We start from the raw sequence: 20,691 nt of genomic DNA, 5'->3' as shown, positions 1-20,691 counted from the left end.
GGCTGGTGTTACCTGCTCTTGCCAACCAGAGATGCCTTATCCTCCCAGCTCACTCACCCACCCACCCAGCTGTCTTTCCGTCTGCCCCCTGCTCCTTCTACAAAGGACTTAGGCACCTTCACACTCCAGGCTTGGAACAGACTTGAGTAAGGACAGGTTTCTGGGCACAAACTGGTAACACACTGGGAAGCTGTCCAGATAGGAGACCCCCATGGGCATAAACTGGTAACATACTGGGAACCTGTCGTTAGGAGGCCCCCATGGGCACAAACTGGTAACATACTGGGAAACTGTCCAGTTAAGAGGCCCCCATGGGCACAAACTGGTAACACACTGGGAAATTGTCCAGTTAGGAGGCCCCCATGGGTATAAACTGGTAACATGCTGGGAAATTGTCCAGTTAGGAGGCCCCCATGGGCATAAACTGGTAACATACTGGGAAATTGTCCAGTTAAGAGGCCCCCATGGGCATAAACTGGTAACACACTGGGAACCTGTCCAGATAGGAGACCCCCATGGGCATAAACTGGTAACATACTGGGAACCTGTCCAGTTAGGAGACCCCCATGGGCACAAACTGGTGACATGCTGGGAAATTGTCCAGATAGGAGACCCCCGTGGGCATAAACTGGTAACATACTGGGCACCTGTCCAGTTAGGAGACCCCCATGGGCACAAACTGGTGACACACTGGGAACCTGTCCAGATAGGAGGCCCCCATGGCCTTATCTTCGTCACAGATAGTCCTGGTTAACAAAGGTAACGGCAGTAACTGTTGCGACAGTTACTCGAACCCCATCAGCTCCAGGAGAAATAAGAGAAAGCACCCTTGGGTTTTTGAGGGGGAGGGGCTAGAGGCTTCAAAAAGGACAAGGGCCAGACTGCAAGGGGGTCCCCGGACAAGCTGCTTCCACAAACTCAGAGAGACAGACGGCGACCCCCGAGGCATGTGCTTCTCGTCCTGGAGAACGAGCCGCTGTCCTCCACGAGGCCACCTCTCTCTGCTGTCCCTGGCGGCAGGGCTGGTCCCCGCCTGCTGAGCTGTTCCTACGCCCAGTCAAGAACTACCCCAAGGGCTCACCCCTCCCAGAGACGACACTCCAGAATGAGCTAGGCGGCCTTGCCAGTCATACCCTCCTCGCCCCACCACGGCTGTTGGGGCGGGCGGGGCAGGAGCAGGAGGCAGGAAGGAGGGGCCTGGAGGCCATGTGCCATCATCTAAGCGTGGTCTCGGGTTCCCCCGGCCCCGCAAAACTGCCCTCCTGGGTCTGGCCGAGGTCCCTCGCTGCTGAGAACTCTGCAGAGTCCTGGGTCAGTTGTGCAATTCAGGTGAAGTCTGACAGCACCCCTGTTCCCCCAAACCACGGAACCAGTTGGCAGCAAGCTGACTGAGGAAGTCAGAGTCACTGGTGTAAACTGGTATTTTTAACAGCTTCGGCCTCACGCACCTCTCTCGGACATCTCAACACGTGGGAAGAAAACCAATGTGCCTTTGTAAAGGGGCATTTACAAGTTAGTAGCTGAATTTGGAACCTAAAAACAATGATAGGGAATGCCCCTGACCCTCCGCGTTGTTCCGTCAGTTCCCTTCTTTCATCTGACCTGAAAAGCAGTGCGGATTCGGGGGCCAGGGGGGCCCTTCTGAAAAGGTTGTTGATGAGCCCACCTGTCTCATCGAAGGCTGATCTAAGATGCCTCAATAAATGTTAGATGTTTCAAAATCCTGTAAAAACGACAGGATGTGAAATGCTGTCTCCCTACAAAGCCACAAACTGAAATGCCTCAAATGTCTGTTTCACACCGGAGAGAAGATGACGAAAGCTCTGCAACGGGGAGGCACTGACTATAAAAGCCGGCGTGATGCCAGGTGATGCCAGATGACAGTCGCAGAGCTGGAGGGGTTTACCGTTTAAACGTTAAGTTGCGAGGAAGGCGCGCCTCCGCCCAGCTCCATCCGGGTCCCCCTTACCTTGCTCTTCGAGGATCCCGTTGGGCATCTTCTTGTCGTTGGCACTAACCACCGCCTTCCTCTGCTTCCGGAACCTTAGAGACACAGACCATTAGGGGGTCAGTCCAGGGAGCCGGCCCAGAGCCCAGGGCCCCGGGGTGACCCAGCAGGGGATACCCAGCAGGGGATACCCACCAGGTGAGCCGGGAGAAGCTGCTTCTGCTGCTCATGGCTGAGCTGCTGCCCGCCCGGGTCCCGGGTCCCTGCCCGCCACCCTGCCCTCAGCCACCCGGCCCCGCCCGCCCGCCCCCAGTCACAGCCTCCCTCTCCGCATCATTTCCTCCCCAGCAGGTTGGGGCGAGTCAGCGGCCCGGACACTCCTACCTGAAGAAGTAGGCGGCGAGCAGCAGAAAGAGCAGGAAGGCTAGCAGGGGCAGCAGGAGCCAGGCCAGCAGGGGCTGCGGCGCGCCGGGGGCCGGGGGGCCTGGGGGAAGCGGGCCCCCGGTCAGGACTTCCCCATGAGGGCAGCAGGGGTCTGGGCAGGTGCGGCCCCCAGCACCAGGCTCACGGTGTGCCGAGTGGCCCCCACCCCACCAGCCCCTCTTCCCTGACACCAGGCCTTGCTTCACAGGCCACCGATTAGCCCCCATCCCATTAGCCCTTCTTCCCGGACACCAGCGCCCCGCTTCACAGTTTGCAAAGCAATCCCTCCCTAGGGAGCCTTCTTCCTTGATACCAGAACCCCACTTAACAGTTTGTAAACCCTCTCCTTCAACAGTCCTTCAGCCTGGACACCAGCGCCTTGCTTTACACAGCCTGCAAATTCTCTCCTTCCAGAGCCCCTCATCTTGGACGCTGGCTCCCCACTTCACAGGTTTGCCATGCAGTCCACCATCCGGGCCTCTGGTGTCTACCCAGGCGCCTCCACGTAGATGCACGGTGGTGTCGTCGAGAAGAGCCTAATCCAGGGATCCAGTTACCTGACTGGCCCGAGGCCCCCTGCTGCAGGGTAGGGAGGGCCCAGACCCCCATGTGGCCTGTTTCCCCAGGTCCTGGGCACCTGACGCTCCCCATAACAGGAGATGGAGGAGAGAGGGGGTGCAGACGTCCCCCTGCTCTGTCCCAGGATGGGTGGGGAGCGCCCCAGGCCTCCACACAAGCTCAAGGCACAGGTCAGCAGTCTGGCCCTCGGCTAGACAGAGACCTGTCGCCCTGTGGCGAGCCGGCCCCTCACAGCTGCGAGCTCCCGATCCCGCCTGCCCAGACTCACCTTCGCTCCCCCTTTACCCCTTACCTCCATTGGCAGGTTCCCCCATCCCTGGACACAACATGGCTGCCCGCGACCGGCCTCTAAGCCCGAATTCCAGCCGGCTCTGGTGGCCTGGCTGCACCCTCAGACCCCACCTCCTCCCCTGATGCTGACTCAGCTCCTGCCTCCTCAGGATGCCCCCTCCTCACCAAAATGCCCTCACTCCCCAAGAAGCACCTCACATTCCAGGGCACTCCTGCAAGGACCAGGGCTGAATGGCCCAAGCCCCCAGAGAGGGGCTGAAGCACGTGGACAGAAGCACAGTGGCAAACGGGAGTCCCTGCTCTGGCTTTCTGTCAAATGTCGCAGCTGCCTGTCTTCTGGAAGGCAGGGGCCAGGTGGGGACCGCCAGGGACTAGCAGGCTCGGGGGGAACTCGGGGGAGCTAGGGGTGTGCGTGTCTGTCTTGCTGGACTGGACACATCTCAACCCCAGCCCACTGGGACCAAGGAAAGACGCAGCTCAAGAGCTTAATTCTCTAATTCACCAAAAGGAGAAATCTCCATTTTTATGTAAGAATGATCAGATTTTTAAATATTGGTGAGCAATTCAATCTAAATACAGTTTTGAAAGCCAACCTGGGCCTCCGCAGGCTGGGTTGTGTCTCACCCAGGGCCACCAATGGGCTCTGCATGGGAAGTTGGTGTGGTGACTAAGAGGAAATTTGAGTCACTTTCTGTTTTCATTTCACACTGAGGTGGCTCAGACTGGGTGGGGCTGAGGGTCTGCGTGGGGGGAGTACAGGGGGGCTTTCCCGGAGGTAAGTAGGCTGGTGGCCCACTAGGCGCAGCCTTCCCCCCAGATCTCCCCCAACTCTATGCAGCCAGTACTCCAAGTCAGGTGTGGACGGATGTTCGTGCAAATACACACGCCCACACACCTAGAGGTGTGCACGTGTGTGCGCTGGCGTGCACGGAATCTGGCCCTGGAAATTAAAAGTTGGGGCTGTCCTGGGAGTTCTGGCCTTAGCAGTGCATCTATACACTTCAACTTGTGCAGACCGCCTGCTGGGATGGATGGCCCTGTGAGGCAGGGCTGGGCAGCGATGGGTGGGGCAGCCCCTTGGTTCTGCCTCAGCCCTGGTGTGCTAAGTCACTTCAGTCGTGTCCGACTCTGTGCAACCCTATGGACTGTAGCCCACCAGGCTCCTCTGTCCATGAGATTCTGCAGGCAAGGATACTGGAGTGGGTTGCCATGCCCTCCTCCAGGGGCTCTTCCCCAGCCAGGGATCGAACCCGCGTCTCTAACGTCTCCTGCATTGGTAGGCGGGTTCTTTACCACGAGCGCCACCTGGGCAGCCTGTGCCCCAGAGAGCTGAGTTATCAGTCAGTCATTTTATTTTTAGGTGAGCCTAGGACTGGGGGCTCCCTAGGCAATGGCACCCCACTCCAGTCCTCTTGCCTGGAGAATCCCATGGACGGAGGAGCCTGGTGGGCTGCAGTCCATGGGGTCGCGAAGAGTCAGATACAACTGAGCGATGTCACTTTCACTTTTCACTTTCATGTATTGGAGAAGGAAATGGCAACCCACTCCAGTCCTCTTGCCTGGAGAATCCCATGGATGGAGGAGCCTGGTGGGCTGCAGTCCATGGCATCGCGAAGAGTCAGACACAACTGAGCGATGTCACTTTCACTTTTCACTTTCATGTACTGGAGAAGGAAATGGCAACCCACTCCAGCGTTCTTGCCTGGAGAATCCCAGGGACGGGGGAGCCTAGTGGGCTGCCGTCTATGGGGTCGCACAGAGTTGGACACGACTGAAGTGACTCAGCAGCAGCGGCAGCAGGACTGGGGAGCCAGTCATCCTGGTGGTGCCCCTGGTGCCACCTCCAGGTGCATCAACACCACTGCGACATTTCTTCCCTACTTTTGGGCAAAGTGTGCTCTGCGGGGTTGAAATGTTTTGCTAAATGATCCTGCAGGTGCTGAGCCCTGGGCCAGCAGAGGCCAGCTTCTCTCTGCCTGGCCCAGGGAAGCACTGTCCCGAGGGTCCCAGGCTGGAGCGCTTGCCAGTGACCCGGTACCCAGAGGAACAGCTTGGAACAAGGCAGCGTGGTGAATGCAGCTTCTGTTTGCTGCCATTTCTGGTCTTCTTTTCTTTTCTGTGGCTGTGGATTTCTCTGGAGTTTCAACATGAAGACGGTGCTGCTAGCTGCCAAAGATGGTCAGGCGCCTGGAACTGCTCTCCTGGCTGGAGGCCTAGGTCAGCAGGGAGCCTCTATTCTCCCCACTCTCAGGGGCCTTTGTAGGAGGTTTGTTCAAAGTCAGGAAATCACATGTGGCCCTCAGGCTGGATGGGGCTTGAACTCCTGAACCCAGGCTGAACAGTACCAACTCTAATCACCTTGGTGTACCTCTTTCTGGAGGGAAGTTGATAATTTTTGTTTTCCCGAAGGCTTGCCATGACCAAGTTGTGATGCTTAATTTCATGGGTCAACTTGACTGGCCACAGAGTGCTCAGATAATTGGTCAATATATCTGAGTAATCTGGGTGTTTCCAGAGGGATGCTGTTTGGATGAGAATCAACGTCTGAGAAAAGCAGACTGCCCTCCTCACGGTGGGTGGGCCACATCCGATCAGTTGAAGGTCTGGACAGAACAAAAAGCCGGAGCCTCCCCGTGAGTAAGAGGGAATTCTTCCTGCCTGACTGCCTTCCAATTGGGGCATCACGCCTTCTGCTTCTAGAGCAGCCTGCCAGTCTCTGGACTGAAACTAGGGCACTGGCTCTGCAGATTTTGGACTTACCAGCCTCCACAATCAAGTGAGCCAGTTCCTTGTAACAAGTATAGGTATAGACATAAGTATACATCTTGTGGATTCCATTTTTCTGAAGAATCCTGACCCATATACCAAGTGACACCCTATCACAGAAGTCCTGGAGCATCACGTCTGGGAGTCTCGGGGGAAGGACAAGGTGGGGCTGGAGCAGCCGGATGGGACTGACAACAGCCCCAGGGGGAGGGGGAGGGGGTCCAGCCCCCCGCTGGTTACAGGCTCCTGCTGAGCCCGCCACGGGCAGGAGCCAGCAGACATAGACAGGCCTACAAGTCTACCCGGGAGGCGTGGGGTGCCCAGGATGTCCCCATCAGCTCCTTGGGGACTCAGAACTCACCCAGCGGGATCTCTGTCTGTGTCAGGCACACGTCCAAGAAGGAGATGCTAGAAGATGCTGGACTGCCAGCTCTCTGGGCGGTGAGAGTCTGGCCAGGGAACAGGCCGCCTACAGCACACTCTTCTGCTACAAACAGCCAACACTGAGGAGTCCTCTACACCCCAACACAGTTGTCTGTCTTACTCCGCTCAGTACTGGCTGAAGTGGGTACTATCATCACATCTTGCAAATGGGGACAACGAGGCACAAGGCGGTGCAGCGACTTACTCAAGGCCGAGGCCACTCAGCTGCTCGGCGGCAGAGCTAGGTGTGAACACAGGCAGGCGACTCAGCAGCGTTTGTTCTTGCTTCTCTTCTCTCCTTCCCTCCTCTTCTTTTAACTTTGTGTGGCATTTACTTTGTCTTATGGAGGTGTAATTTACCAGCTATAAAACACACCCGTTTGGAGCACGAAATTTACCAGGTATAACACACCCATTCTGAGCACGCAATTCAAGGTGTTTTAGTAAATTCACAGCCGTGCAGCCATCGCCACCATCCAGCCTTAGAACTTCACCAACCCATTGAGATCACTCCTGCCCATCTGTGGTCAGCCCCCGTCCCCTGCCACCCCTCCCCAGCCTCCAAGCCCCAGTCAGCCACTCGTACACAGCTGCCTGCAGTGATCACCCTGTGCCGGGCATTTCGTTCATGTGGGACCGTATGACGTGTGCTCTTCTTTCCCCTGTCTGGGCATCTAGCATGCTTGTCTTGCCACATGTATCCAACATTCTTTTCCCTTTCCTCCTTTCTAACTCCCAGCATATGAAATCAGTGACAGGCTAGAGTAAGAACCCCCGTGGATCTGCCTCCAGACTTTCTTGGATCAACCCTGTGGGTCCACAGCCCTGCCCACCTCCTGCCCAGCCACCCACTCTTTTCCAGGTCACCCCTAGACACCCCATCCCTTTCTTCTGCATACTCAAGTATGCGTCTCTGAAAGGTACAGATGCTTTGTTGTTCAATCGCTAAGTCGTATTCAACTCTTTGTGACTCTATGAACTGTAGCATGCCAGGCCTCCCTGTCCATCACCAACTCCTGGAGTTTATTCAAACTCATGTCCATCGAGTTGGTGATGCCATCCAACCATCTCACCCTCTGTCGCCCCCTTCTCCTCCTGCCTTCTGTCTTTCCCAGCATCAGGGTCTTTTCCAATGAGTTGGCTCTTTGCATCAGGTGGCCAAAGGATTGGAGCTTCAACATCAGTCCTTCCAATGAATATTCAGGGTTAATTTCCTTTAGGATTGACTGGTTTGATAGCCTTGCTGTCCAAGGGACTCTCAAGAGTCTTCTCCAACACCACAGTTTGAAAGCATCAATTCTTCGGCACTCAGCCTTCTCCATGGTCCAGCTCTCGCATCAGTACATGACTACTGGCAAAACCACAGCTTTGACTATCTGGACCTTTGTCTTTATTTTCTTTTAAATAAACACAACTACTATACCAATATCTCATCGTCCAAAATATTAACTTCTTAGTGAATGCCAGCGTTTAGATACCTGCTGTGGACTCATCAGTGTTTGCTCAGGATTGGTCTGAATTGGGTCCCGCACAGTCGAGTGTTTCTCCTGTTCCCACCGGAGCTGATCTGACTCTCAGCCAGGGGCTATGTCTGCTGCCTTCTGAGTGCCCAGCTTTGCTCCAGTCAAATCCTGGGTACCTGTTCCTAGCCAGCTTGATTTACAGACTTGCAATGTCAGAAGCAGACTGAGGAAGCCGCTTACCTGCCCATCACCTCGCAAGCTCATCAGGAGGAGGGGCAGGGCGCCGTGGGAGCGGGAGGGCAGCGGGGAAGAGGCAGCGGGGTCTTACCTGCAGTTGTGGAGGTCCAGTTGCTCTGAGCGGTGGTGGTGGTGGTGGTGGTCTCGTTGCCCTTGAGAGCCTTGGCGAGGGGCAGGCTAACACCGGCCAGCAGGAACGGACAGAAGGGCTCCATAGCGACCCTGGAAGAGGCAGGAGGGGTTCAGAGGACTCACCACCGCCCACCTGGGGCTGGCCAGCTTCCACAAGGCGGGAAACTGAAGGAAGACACAGAGGGATCCAGGAAAAAAAAAGGGGTGGGCTGGGGATCAGGGTGGCCCGGGGGTGCTTTGAGAGAGGTCTGTCTAGCAGGAGAGGTCTGTGTACTGGCACGATTTCCACCTGCACTCGGGAATTAATTTCAACTTAGAACAAGCCTGGTTAGGAACTCCGTAACTACCCTTAGGTTATAGACGCTCCTGCTGTTCAGGTTAATTTCCTTTTTTGTTTGTCTATTTTAAGGGGGAGAAAGGAAACAAACAAGAACTTGGACGTGCCTGGGGAGAAAAAACTCTGAGAACAACACGCCATCCGGGATTTTGAGCGGCAGCTTCACAGCCCTTCAAAGAGGTGGCTCAGCCTGGCTTCTGGATTGCCGCCGACGGTAACTTGCCGAACATGTAGGAGCAGTTTGCTGCCCGCCGGCACACGGCGGAGCGTTCCTGTGCCGCCTCACGGCAGCATCACTGCCCTCAGGAAGGATCGCGGGCTCAGGGAGGAGCGGGTTGATCAGCCTGTGGTCACAGGACCGGGGGGTCGGGGGATCGGCCACCTGCATAGGACCCACCTCTGCTGTCCCCGTGGTCACGACCACAGCCACAGCCTGGCCTTATGCCCAGGTGCTGGCCTGGATTGCCTCCCACCCGAGCTACAGGAAAAGGTTCCCGAATACTTCCAGCCCCCGGTCATCCACTGGTCCCCACTCCAGAGCCTCACTAATTGTCATAAAGCCCAGCTCTGCCCCCTCACTGGTGAGGCGGGAGCGGTGACACGGGGAGGAGGTTCTGGCATCCTGTCGCTGCTCCTCTCAGCCGAGCACTTGGCCTGCAGTGTTCATGCATCATCTCATCTAAGCTGCTCAACTCCTGGCTGACAGCCTTGCGTCTGGCTCTGCTAGGGTCTGAGCTCTCAGGGGAAGCAGAGGGAAGCCCCCGCCTGGGGCAGGGGGCGATCAGCTCATCTGGCAGAGCCACTTGGGCACTTTGGGGCAGAGGAAAGTATCTATTGGGTGGATGGATGGATGCACTGGGCAAGCCTGGACCATGACGTGGCTCAACAGAGGAAAAGGCTCTTTGGCCCATGAGACCTGCAGGATGTTTCCTGTGACTCCCACTTGGCGCTGCAGTTTGCCAAGACACCACAGGCCCTTGGGCATCCTGACATGACCTCTGAGTGGTGGAGAAAGCCCTCCTAAACCCCGCCTGCGCCCTGCAGGTGAAGGCAGGCAGTGGCACCTGACCAGCGGCGCATCCCCTCTCCTGGACAGCCTCCTCCGTTTCATTCATAAACCCACCCATGGTCAGCCTGGGTGCCCAGGCCCACAGGCAGCACTTTCCAGCAAGAAGCCTCTCTCAGAAATATAAATGGGCCGAAGCCAAGAAACATGGGTTCCTCGTAATCTGAGAGAGCCTCTGAGCGAGCGCAAAAAAAAAGCACCAATCATCTCTCAGCAATCACCGCTATTAGAACGAGACCATTCTGAGCGCATCTATGGCAATTATCCCCGAGCAACTACCATCGTCCCCATCAATACTTCCAGTCCCTTCCTCTCTTTTTTTTTTTTTTTTCCAAAATATCAGATTTAGAAAGCGAGCCATACGCAGAAAATAGCTCTCATTCTGTGAGCGCCTACTGTGTGTTAGACCTTTTCTATGGGTACCAGACCCTCAATTATCCCTCCAGGACTGAGAAACTGAGGCCCCGTGGGGGAACCGGCCCAAACTCTGTTCAGAGGAAATGCAAGAGCCCCGAACAGAACCCAGAACAATTGGACGCAAAAGCTCTTGACCCCTGACAGGCAGCTCTGCATAGAGTGCATTAAATAAATTGTTACTGAGTACTGTCAGGATACTCTTAATATATGGAAAAAGAAGTGGCACAGATGTACAATGGAACGGTACTCATCCCTTTTACAGTGAAATAAGGCCATTTACAGCAACATGGATGAGCCTAGAGATTATTATACTAAGTTAAGTAAGTCAGAGAGAGACAAATGTCACGATATCACTTAGTGGAATCTAAAAAATGATACAAATGAACTTATTTACCAAACAGAAATAGACTCACAGACACAGAAATCAAACCTATGGCTACCAAAAGGGAACAAGGGGCGAAAGAGAAGTAAATGAGATGTTTGGGATTAACATATACACACTATTATACATAAAATAGGTAGACAACAGGGGCCTACTATAGAGCACAGGGAACTACATTCAATATCTAGTAATAAACTATAATGGAAAAGAATCTGAAAAAGAAGCCCCTGATGCCGGGAAAGATTGAAGGCAGGAGGAGAAGGGGACGACAGAGGATGAGATGGTTGGATGGCGTCACCGACTCCATGGACACGAGTTTGAGCAAGCTCTGGGAGCTGGTGATGGACAGCGAGGCCTGGTGGGCTGCAGTCCGTGGGGTTGCAAAGGGTCGGACACAACTGAGCGACTGAACTGAACTCAGCTGAATCTTTTATATATATAAGAATATATATAAAACTGAATCACTGTGCTGTGCACTTGAAACTAACAGTATTTTAAATTAGTGATACTTCAATAAAGAAATAAAAAAAATGAAATCACTAAAAATGCTTGAGTAAACTGTAGAGTAATTAATTAGAAAGTCTTAACTGGTGTAATATAACACAGAGAGGCAGAACTCCTAGGTAGAACATTCTTCTCACCAATAGGTCCGTTTAAAACCCCTCTCTTCCAAATGCTCAGCGGCCCCCGGGGAGGCCAGACAAGACCATCCCATCCGGTATCAACCCCCGCGAGGTCTGCAGGTGTCTCCGGGAGCAGCAGGTGCTTTTCCCAGTAGGACCAGCAGAGGGCACTAAACACTCAGCTCAGCTCAGTTCATTTCAGTCACTCAGTGGTGTCCGACTCTGAGACCCCATGGACTGCAGCACGCCAGGCTTCCCTGTCCATCACCAACTCCCAGAGTTTACTCAGACACATGTCCATCACGTCGGTGATGCCATCCAACCATCTCATCCTCTGTCGTCCCCTTCTCCTCCCAACTTAAATCTTTCCCAGCATCAGGGTCTTTTCCAGTGAGTCAGCTCTTCGCATCAGGTGGCCAAAGTACTAGAGCTTCAGCTTCAGCATCAGTCCGTCCAGAGTTCAAATCGACCCCACCACCTAGAGTCCAGGAACCGCAGCACTTACACCGTGTGGCCAATGACACCCTGCCAGTGCCCGGCTGTTCACCCCAAATGGTTTACACAAGCTACCTGATAAACATGAATCAGTGCAAAAATAATGCTTCAAACAGTCATTAAACCCACACTGAACTTTAGCGATTTGCACTTAATCCATACTTGTGTGCCCACCAAATGTTAAGTGCTGCGGGGCGTGGGGCACGCTGCTCTGTGGAACTGAGATCATCGAAACAGCTTATTTCTAACAAAGCAGACTTTGTTTCTACATCCATCAAAGTCAGCCAGCTATACCCTGGATTAAAATTGCCCCCTTTAACTCCATCTGATGCCTTTGTAATACTCTTGGGTGGGAAATGACTCTGGGGCAGGTAGATGCTGGTCCTGGAAATGGGGAGATGAATACGGTCCGTCCTTGCCCTAGAGCCGCTCCAGGGAAGGCTGAGCAGGAAACAAGGCCCCCCTCCCAGACCCCACCCCCAGCTCTGGATGTATGGCCGCAGCCCCAAGGAAGGGAGGTGAGGGCTGTGCTGCGCCTGGGAGGTAGCAGAGGCCAGGCGCAGAGGGGTCCAACCAGGACACAGCGGGGAGGGACAGAGGCTTGAGGGAGGCGGACGCTGACCTACAGTCCAGAGAGGGGACGGCTTGCTCTGCTGGAGCCCCAGTATGGGAAGGAAGCAGAGAAGAGCAAAGGCAGAAAGACGGGGCTGCATTGAGAAGGCCCTAGAGTGCCAGGTTAAAGGGGCTGGCTTGGTGCTTGTTTTCCGTCAGCAGCCTACATTACTAGAGTTCCCTGGTGGTGCAGTGACTAGGACTCAGCACTTTCACTGTCGGGGCCCAGGTTCAATCCCTGGTTGGGGAATTAAGACCCCCTGCCTTCAAGCCACGTGGTGCAGCCGAAACAAAACAACTCCCCTCCCCAAACCTATATTAACAGAACCACTGGGGGCACTGAACAAAGATGCCAGCTCCTGGGGCCTAAGGCCAGGTTCCAGATGTTTGAAATCTAAATACATGCGGAGTGATGGGTCTCACACAGACTGAAGCGGATAGGTTTGACTCTGAGCAAGGAGCTACCAGGAAGGTTCCCAGAGTGAGCACTAGAAGCCTTCATGAGCCACCCAAGATGGGGCTGGGGGCTGTGGGGGTGTGGGGGGTAAGCCTCTGCTGCCCCAGCGTGGCCTGGGAGCCTGTTAGGAACTCGAGGCCTCTTACCCTTCAGGAGATCCCTGGGTGGTTTCTACGCCAGGTGGCGCTGGTGCAGTGCAGGAGGCCCAAGAGACCTGGGTTCCATCCCTGGGTCGGGAAGATCCCCTGGAGAAGGAAACGGCAACCCGCTCCAGTATTCCTGCCTGGGGAATCCTCATGGACAGAGGAGCCTGGCGGGCTGCAGTCCACAGGGTGGCAAAGGGTCGGACACGACGGAAGCGACTTAGCGCGGCACGTACATTACGACTAGAGACGTGCTGCTCTAGGCAGCACTGAGTAGGTCTGGACTAAACCAGGACGCGGGAAGGGAGGGGAGGCGAGCTGTGAGGTGGCATCCGGGGGGTGACAACCAGAGTGGGTGTCAGAGGGACCGGGAGGAGACTTCGTTCATTAACTGAGACAGGGAGAGGGGGCCCCAGGCTGAGGATAGAGGTCATTTTAGCTTGGAGCATGAAACAGGAACACGGGCTACCAATTCCTGAGCTCCTGTGACGTGTGATGGGCTAGCTGAGGTTCTCAGATAAAGCACCCTACAGACACTCACCGAAATCCCCCGGAGAGTGTCCTGCTTTCCTGCAGGGAGTGACAAGTTGGTTTGCAAGGGGCTGTGGGCCATTCCAGTGGAGACTGCCAACAGGGGTGGGACCTGGGGCTTCGCTGGAAGGGAGGGGGGCTTGCGTTCTTTCTGGGGGGCATGGAGGAGGGGCAGAGGTGAGGTTGCAGTACTCGGCTTAGGAATGGGGAGGGGAGCTGGGGGAAGACCAGGGCATTTAGGGCTGGAGTCCTTGATGAGCTGGTGTCTTTGAGGAGGTGCTGCCTGGCTGACCCCTCTTGCCCGGCGGGGCCTGGAAGGAAGTGTCCTTCCCAGTTGGCCCTTGGTGTCCTGACAGACTGAATCAGACTGCCCCCTGCAGTCCCAAGAGGGTAGTGCTTTCTTCCTTCTGCTCCAGCCGCTCACACACGGTTAAAACACCAGCTTCTACTGTTCTCAAGTATGAAACCAGATGAGGCTCCTTCAGAGAGGAGCAGATGAGGATTTAGGAGCTATCATGCTGGGGATTAAAAGGCACTGCACTCAGAGCCCTCAGGATGCACGTCCTGTAACTTCTCGTCTAAACCAGGACTCTTCGGAGAGTGAAGGAGGGGCTAAAGCAACCACAGCTATGTGCTTTCTATGCAAATTTGGAAAACTCAGCAGTGGCCAAGGGATGGAAAAGGTCAGTTTTCATTCCAATCCCAAAGAAGGGCAAGACCAAAAAAGGTTCAAACTACCACACAATTGCACTCATTTCACAAGCTAGCAAAGTAATGCTCAAAATTCTCCAAGCCAGGTTTCAACAGTACATGAATTGAGAACTTCCAGATGTTCAAGCTGGGTTTAGAAAAGGCAGAGAAACCAGAGATCCAATTGCCAATATCCACAGGATCATCGAAAAAGCAAGAAAATTAAAAAAAAAATCTACTTCTGCTTCATTGACTATGCCAAAGCCTTTGACTATGTGGATCACAACAAATTGTGGAAAATTCTTAAAGAAATGGAAATACCAGACCACTTGACCTGCCTCCTGAGAAACCTGTATGCAGGTCAGGAAGCAACAGTTAGAACGGGACATGAAACAATGGACTGGTTCCAAATTGGGAAAGGAGTACATCAAGGCTGTATATTGTCACCCTGCTTATTTAACTTACATGTAGAGTACATCATATGACATGCCAGACTGGATGAAGCACAAGCTGAAATCAAGATTGCCAGGAGAAATAACAACCTCAGATATGCAGATGACATCACCCTTATGGTAAAAAGTGAAGAGAAACTAAAGAGCCTCTTGGTGAAGGTGAAAGAGGAGAGTGAAAAACCTGGTTTAAAGCTCAACATTCAGAAAGCTAAGATCATGGCATCCAGTTCCATTACTTCATGGTAAATAGATGAGAAAACAATGGAAACAGTGACAGACTTCATTTTCTTGGGCTCCAAAATCAGTGCAGATGGTGACTGCAGCCACAAAATTAAAAGACACTTGCTCCTTGGAAGAAAAGCTATGACAAACCTAGACAGTATATTAAAAAGCATAGACATTACTTTGCCAACAAAAGTCCATCCAGTCAAAGCTACGGTTTTTCCAGTAGTCATGTATGGATGTGAGAATTGGTCTATAAAGAAAGCTGAGTGCCCAAGAACTGATGCTTTTAAGCTGAGGTGTTGGAGAAGACTCTTGAGAGTCCCTTGGGCTGCAAGGAGAGCCAACCAGTCCATCCTAAAGGAGATCAGCCCTGAATATTCACTGGAAGCACTGATGCTGAAGCTGACGCTCCAATACTTTGGCCACCTGAAGTGAGAGCCGACTCATTAGAAAAGACCCTGATGCTGGGAAAGAGTGAAGGAAGGAGGAGAATCAGATGGCAGAGGACGAGATGGTTGATTGGCATCACTGACTCAGTGGACATGAGTTTGAGCAAGCTCCAGAGATGGTAAAGGACAGGGAAGCCTGGTGTGCTGCAGTCCGTGGGGTCGCAAAGAGTTGGTCAGTCCTGACTGAGCGAGTGAACAGCAACAATGTGGTTTCTAAAATATTTAATTATTGAAGAGCATTTTGGTCATTTTAAAATGGAAATCTATTAATAGTTATGTTCAAAACCAATTTATTTTTAAATTTTGAAAAATTCTGGAAAACAAAATTAACATATCTAAACACAGGTTCAGATGGTAAAGAATCTGCCTTCAGTGCAGGAGACCTGGGTTCGATCTCTGGGTCAGGAAGATTCTCTCGAGAAGGGAACGGCTACCCACTCCGGTATTCTTGCTTGGAAAATTCAAAGGACAGAGGAGCCTGGAGAGCTGAAGTCTATGGGGGCGCAACGAGTTGGACATGACTGAGTGACTGACACATTCACTTTCACACTTCTCACACATTACAGCAATAGTTTTGGAGAAAAAATAACCTTTTTATACTGACTATGTGAAGATAAAATGAGAATATGAACGCTTATTCTCAGCACATATTCACCAGCTCTGGTCAATTTCTTAGCTTTGTCTGTTCTTAATATGTTTCACTTTGAATATGTTTTTTAATATCCTTAATGTGTACATTTCTTCATAAAATTGTAATTTTTTTTCAAATTAGCATCTTGTGGGCTGTCATCCTTAAAGTATTTTCTTCCTTCCTTGCTTTCGTAGGGATAGATTTTAATGCTTTCCTGTTCATAACCTATGTTTTCAATAACTGCAATTCTACAAAAGTTTCCAAAGCTGAGAGCTTCTGGTTTTGCTTTGTGGTTGTGTTTTTTGGTGTTCTATTTGTTGACTACATCTATTAAATTCTAATAAACTACTTCTATTTCCAAATCATTTAGAACAGAATAAAACCAAGAGGGGCTTGTTTAGGAAAAAATTTTTACCATCTTTGGATACTTAGATTGATTAACAAATCATTCTTCGAATGAAATCTGATGATGAGTAGAGAAGAGAAAATGCATGTTACAAGCCGAAGTATTTTTTAAAAATTCAACGTCAGCTTCAATTACTCTTGCAGCTATCAGCATTTATGAAGTCTAACATCTACAGCTTCTATTTTAACTGATGGGACAGTTGGTTTGGACATAATTATAAATTTTTGTATACTGCAATCAGTTCCATGGGTGATACATTTACCACAAACACTAAGATTCATCAATATTGATATGATCCCACAACGCAAATAGCTGTATGATAGAGGTTGAACTCTCATCGAATTTGCACCCATCACGTCAGGCGCTTCCCTTTAATGGAGTGAATTTTCAAGTTGTGGCTGGATTCCATGAAATGGAAAAACAGCAGAATCACCATTGAAATTAACTGACTTTCTGTTTGAAAATGACTCTGATCTCCAACTGGCCTCTGACGGTTTGTGAAGTTCGTCTTCTATGATAGCATTAACACCTACCGCCTCACCTTTGGTGTGCACACGGTGAGACTTGCAGCTGAAAACAAGTGAAATTAACGGAGAAGAAGAGCTGTTTGATATAAATGAAAAGGTCAACGCTTCCTGCATCTCCCATCCATCGTCCTTGGGCACAGAGTTCCTAAGACAGCCAGTCACTGAATGCTAATACAGAAGTGCCCTGGGACTCAGCAAAATGGCAGTGACTAACGGTGGTGACCACACGCTCCTCCCAGCATCTCTCCCAAAGGAGAAGGCACCCCGTGCTGAGGCCCGCCAGCCTCCATTGACCTCCACTCAGGAGTATGGACGACAGAGAAGAAGGTAGCCAACTTCAAGGGCTGGGTGACCCCCGCTGGGTGAACCCTGGACCACACTGCATCCACCCCCCTGGGGTGGGCCATGGGGACGCCCGAAGATGAGGCGGGGTGGACTGGACCTCAGCGGCCAGGTTTACACACACGTTTGATTTCCCAGACCTGAGTTCACCGGCTGCCTGAGTGAGCGCTGCAGACGAGCAGCTCTCTGTTCATTTGACTACTTGTTCATTCATTCTGTCCTCTTTCAGCGATGTCTACCAAGTTGATTGTTCGCCAAAGTCTGGAGAGACAACTGGAGGAAATGACCACCTCCCTGCCTCCTTCAGAGCTTGTGTTTCACTGGGAGAAATGAAATAATGGAACAATTACCATGCAGAGCGGCTCTGACGTGCCCGGAGGGGTGGGCACATGAGCTGGCAGCACCCGGCGGGGATGCCTGCCCCCCCACTCCAGGGAGGGCTGAAAGGCTGCCTGGGGAGAGGGGTGTCTTCTCAGTGAGGAGTCGACCGGTCCAGGCTGGGGGGTGGGACAAGGAGCAGAGGGTATCAAGAGGCAAGGGGGGCTGCGTGCAGAGAACGTGGTCACTGGGAAGCCTGGGGATCTGCCCGGGATAAGGAGGACCAAGGGTCTCTCCTGGTAACAGTGTGGACGGTTCCCTTAAAGACATCCAGCAAAAGCTTCCCAGCAGGACTACGGTAAAGTTCGTTCTGCTGGACAGAATGACCCCTGCCCTGGGGGCTTCCTGAGCGGGGAGCAGCTCTCACGTGTGTGTCCATCTGGCACAGGGGGTGATGCTCAGTGAACGAGGTGGAAGGAAATAAAACCCTTAGGCAATTCAGAGCAGCTTCTGTCTTCCCCGAGACTGAAAGCCTGACTGTGTTTAGAGTCTCTCTTTCTCTGTTTCTCTCATCCCTTCTCTTTCTCTCCAGGGATGAAGTCCTTTGCCAGAACACTTCGCCTTTCTGATCTTCCTTCCCAATTAGTAAATTAGGAGGATCCAACAAGATAACAAATGTGATTGAGTTTTGTCAACTGTAACCATCAGCCTGAGCCTGACTGCCAGGGCGCCACCACACGTGCGGCCTGGAACCTTAAACTCAGCCAAGTGACCGCTGGTATTTTGCAAAGACCTGTTCCCCATCACCCGCCTTTCGCCCCTGCCCCCCGGAAGCAGGCAGAACTGTGGACACAGCCCGTGGTGGGGGGAGAGGGAGAAGCTGCTACTGTTTCCGCAACTGAGCCCATGGCCTGCAGCCTGGACCCCCACTCCCTCTGCGGTCCTCGTGGAAAATGTCTACGCCTTGTCTGTTCTGTCTGCGTCCGTGTGGACGCTGTGCCCTCCTGGGGTGGTCCTTGTCAGGGGATGATAAGCTCCCTGTTGCCCTACCAGAGAACAATTTCTCTGCACACAAGCTTGGGGAACAGCTTGGACCGGTCTGGCTGTTCCCACGCTGATGCCCTGGAGCCACTGATGGATCAGGTGGGGCCAGGATGCCGGCAGCCCCCAAGCCCCAGGTGTGTGCGCCCAGAGGGGTGGGGCAGGGAGCTTAGGCCAGCCCATAATCAGAGCCCCAGTCAGCTCAAACCTGACACACGTCTTCTCCCTTGTTCCCCTCTGCTTTAATGACGGGGCACTCAGCTGTGCTGGGAGCCGGTGTCCAAGAGCAGAACTGGGCTCAGCTTCCTCCAAGCTCTTGCCCTCTGACACCTCCCCCAAGGAGCCGAGCCAGGGTCAAGTGCACTGTGTCCCCTGCTCCCCAATCTTTCTGGAGGAGCAGGGGTCACAGTGACCTTCAGAGGCAGCTGGAGGAAGAGAAGGTGGAAGAGCCTGGGGGTGGGAACTCAGCCTGGGCAGGCGGCGGGCTCAGGGTGCGGGGTGGCTGTGCAGGTGCCTCCCAGGGAGAGGCAGGTGCCTCCCAGGGAGAGGCCTCAGGGCTCCCCAGAAACTTCTGGCCTGGAGGCACAAAGCCATGCAGAGCCCTGTTCAACTGCAGAGAAAGACGGCTCCTTGCTTCCTCTGAGCCTGAACACCAAGGCTTAGAACGTCCTTCCGCCCGCCCCTCCTTCTGGAAGGTTCCGAGGATCACGGATGAGACAGGCTGGGGAAGCGCTGTGTTTTCTAGGATCCCAGTCCATCCTCCTCTGGTTTGAAGAGCTGAGGGAAGCTCCCGGGCCCCCAGCTGAAGTCGGAACCACCCCGAGGCCACCAGCCATCGCCCTTTCTCAGTGACCGTAGACAGCTTTAGGGACATTTCAAGGCCCACCTGTGCACAAGGCGTGGCGTGCGTGCACAGGTGGAGACCAACACCACTCCAAGAGCTGTGGCCCCACGTTCCTGGGCCAGGGAGCATAGTAGGATCCCGAAGAGCAGCCTCCTGCCTGCTGACAGACCCCAAGGGCAGAAAGGCAGCTTCGATCCCAGAAAACCAGCATGCTCCACTGTTCACCTACAGTCGGGGACCCCCACGCCACCCCTGGGGGTGAACCCGGGGTGCCGTCTTACCCCCATCCCGCGGGCCGCCAAGAGAGGATGCTGCTGGGGAAAGCAACGGGCACCGGAGCACAGCCAGCCAGGGAGCGTCCTCAGCCACCTGCCCGGGAAACGCCCTGGGCAGCGCAGCACTGACTTTCTGAAATCACCCCTTAGAAGACAAGTTAAGCCCTTCTGCCTGCCGGGCACGGGGCTGCACCCCCAGCCTCCCCACCCATCCTCTGGGAAACCAGGACAATGGCGAGCCTCGGGTCCTTGACTATCCAGCCTGATCCCAACCAGGCCTGTGTTCCACAAAATCAAGAAAATAACCAGGGCCAAGATTATTATTATTATTTTATGCATTGAGGAACAACAAAATGAAAAAGAAAGAAATATTTTCACAGTAAAAGAGAAACAAACCCAGACCTTTCCCAAGCTTCAGGTGTGAATATACTTACATGGATGAGAGGTTTCCGTAACAATCGTAAAAACCCCTTAGGCAGGATACTGTGCAGACTTAGCAAGTTCCTCCTGTATCCAGAGTGATCCTGCCTTTCGGAGGAGGTGTCGCTTGTCAGAAAGGAAAAGACGCAAAAGGGGGTGCTTTTTATCTGAGCTGGTGAAGGTTGGAACTTAATTGCTTTCGTACAGAAGCGATAGGACGCGTCTAAGTGCAAAACCAGGGAAACACCATTAAAAGGAGCCCAGCAAAGCAATCCATGGACACTAACGTGAGCAAACTCCAGGAGATCATGGAGGACAGGGGAGCCTGGCACGTGGCAGTCCATGCGGCTGCAAAAGTCAGACACAACTTAGCGGCTGAACAACAACAACAAAGACGTCCACACGTCAGGAGGGAAAAGGGGAGAGATGAGGTGGGGGGAGAAGGAGCAGGCAAGGCTGAGCAGGGTGGCCGGTCTGAGTCCCCCCACCCGACAGCCACCCAGGGAGGCGGGGGCTGCTTCTGCCTGTTCAGACAAGGACAAAGAGGGTGGGGGTGACCTGCTGGGCCCCACCCAGGTGGTCCCGGCAGAGAGAGCCAGGGGGATGAGGGTGCCCTGCAGCCGGAGGCCCGTCCTGGGCACTGGAGGTTCGGGCTTCATGCTGCCCATGGTGTGCACACATCCTCCACACATGCCAAGCCCAATCGGGGTTCCTGGGAGACACCGAAGTCTGGGGGATCAGGAGGG

General features: G+C 53.4%; 1 protein-coding gene across 8 annotated transcripts in view; it reads right to left on the bottom strand.

The window, feature by feature from the left end:
- The window catches only part of PTPRE (protein tyrosine phosphatase receptor type E), a 179,879-nt gene that overhangs the window by 37,675 nt on the left and 121,513 nt on the right, over nucleotides 1-20,691 (bottom strand). For 6 of the 8 annotated variants that reach the window (XM_069566883.1, XM_069566876.1, XM_069566879.1 and 3 more), the window contains 3 exons: nucleotides 8,222-8,352; nucleotides 2,333-2,432; nucleotides 1,970-2,043 (listed from right to left, as the gene is read on the bottom strand). Coding sequence is in view for 6 of the 8 variants with exons in the window: in XM_069566876.1 (XP_069422977.1) it covers nucleotides 1,970-2,043; nucleotides 2,333-2,432; nucleotides 8,222-8,345 (298 nt within the window). In the remaining 2 variants the exon portion in view is untranslated. Of the gene's footprint in view, nucleotides 1-1,969; nucleotides 2,044-2,143; nucleotides 2,284-2,332; nucleotides 2,433-8,221; nucleotides 8,353-20,691 lie in introns of those variants that run through there. The other 2 variants (XM_069566882.1, XM_069566881.1) reach the window with 1 other exon arrangement.

Source organism: Ovis canadensis, chromosome 22 (genome assembly GCF_042477335.2).
Source record: "Ovis canadensis isolate MfBH-ARS-UI-01 breed Bighorn chromosome 22, ARS-UI_OviCan_v2, whole genome shotgun sequence".
Classification (NCBI taxonomy): domain Eukaryota; kingdom Metazoa; phylum Chordata; class Mammalia; order Artiodactyla; family Bovidae; genus Ovis; species Ovis canadensis.
The sequence above is the reverse complement of the archived record's forward strand: the minus strand, read 5'-3'. Positions and strand labels throughout refer to the sequence as shown.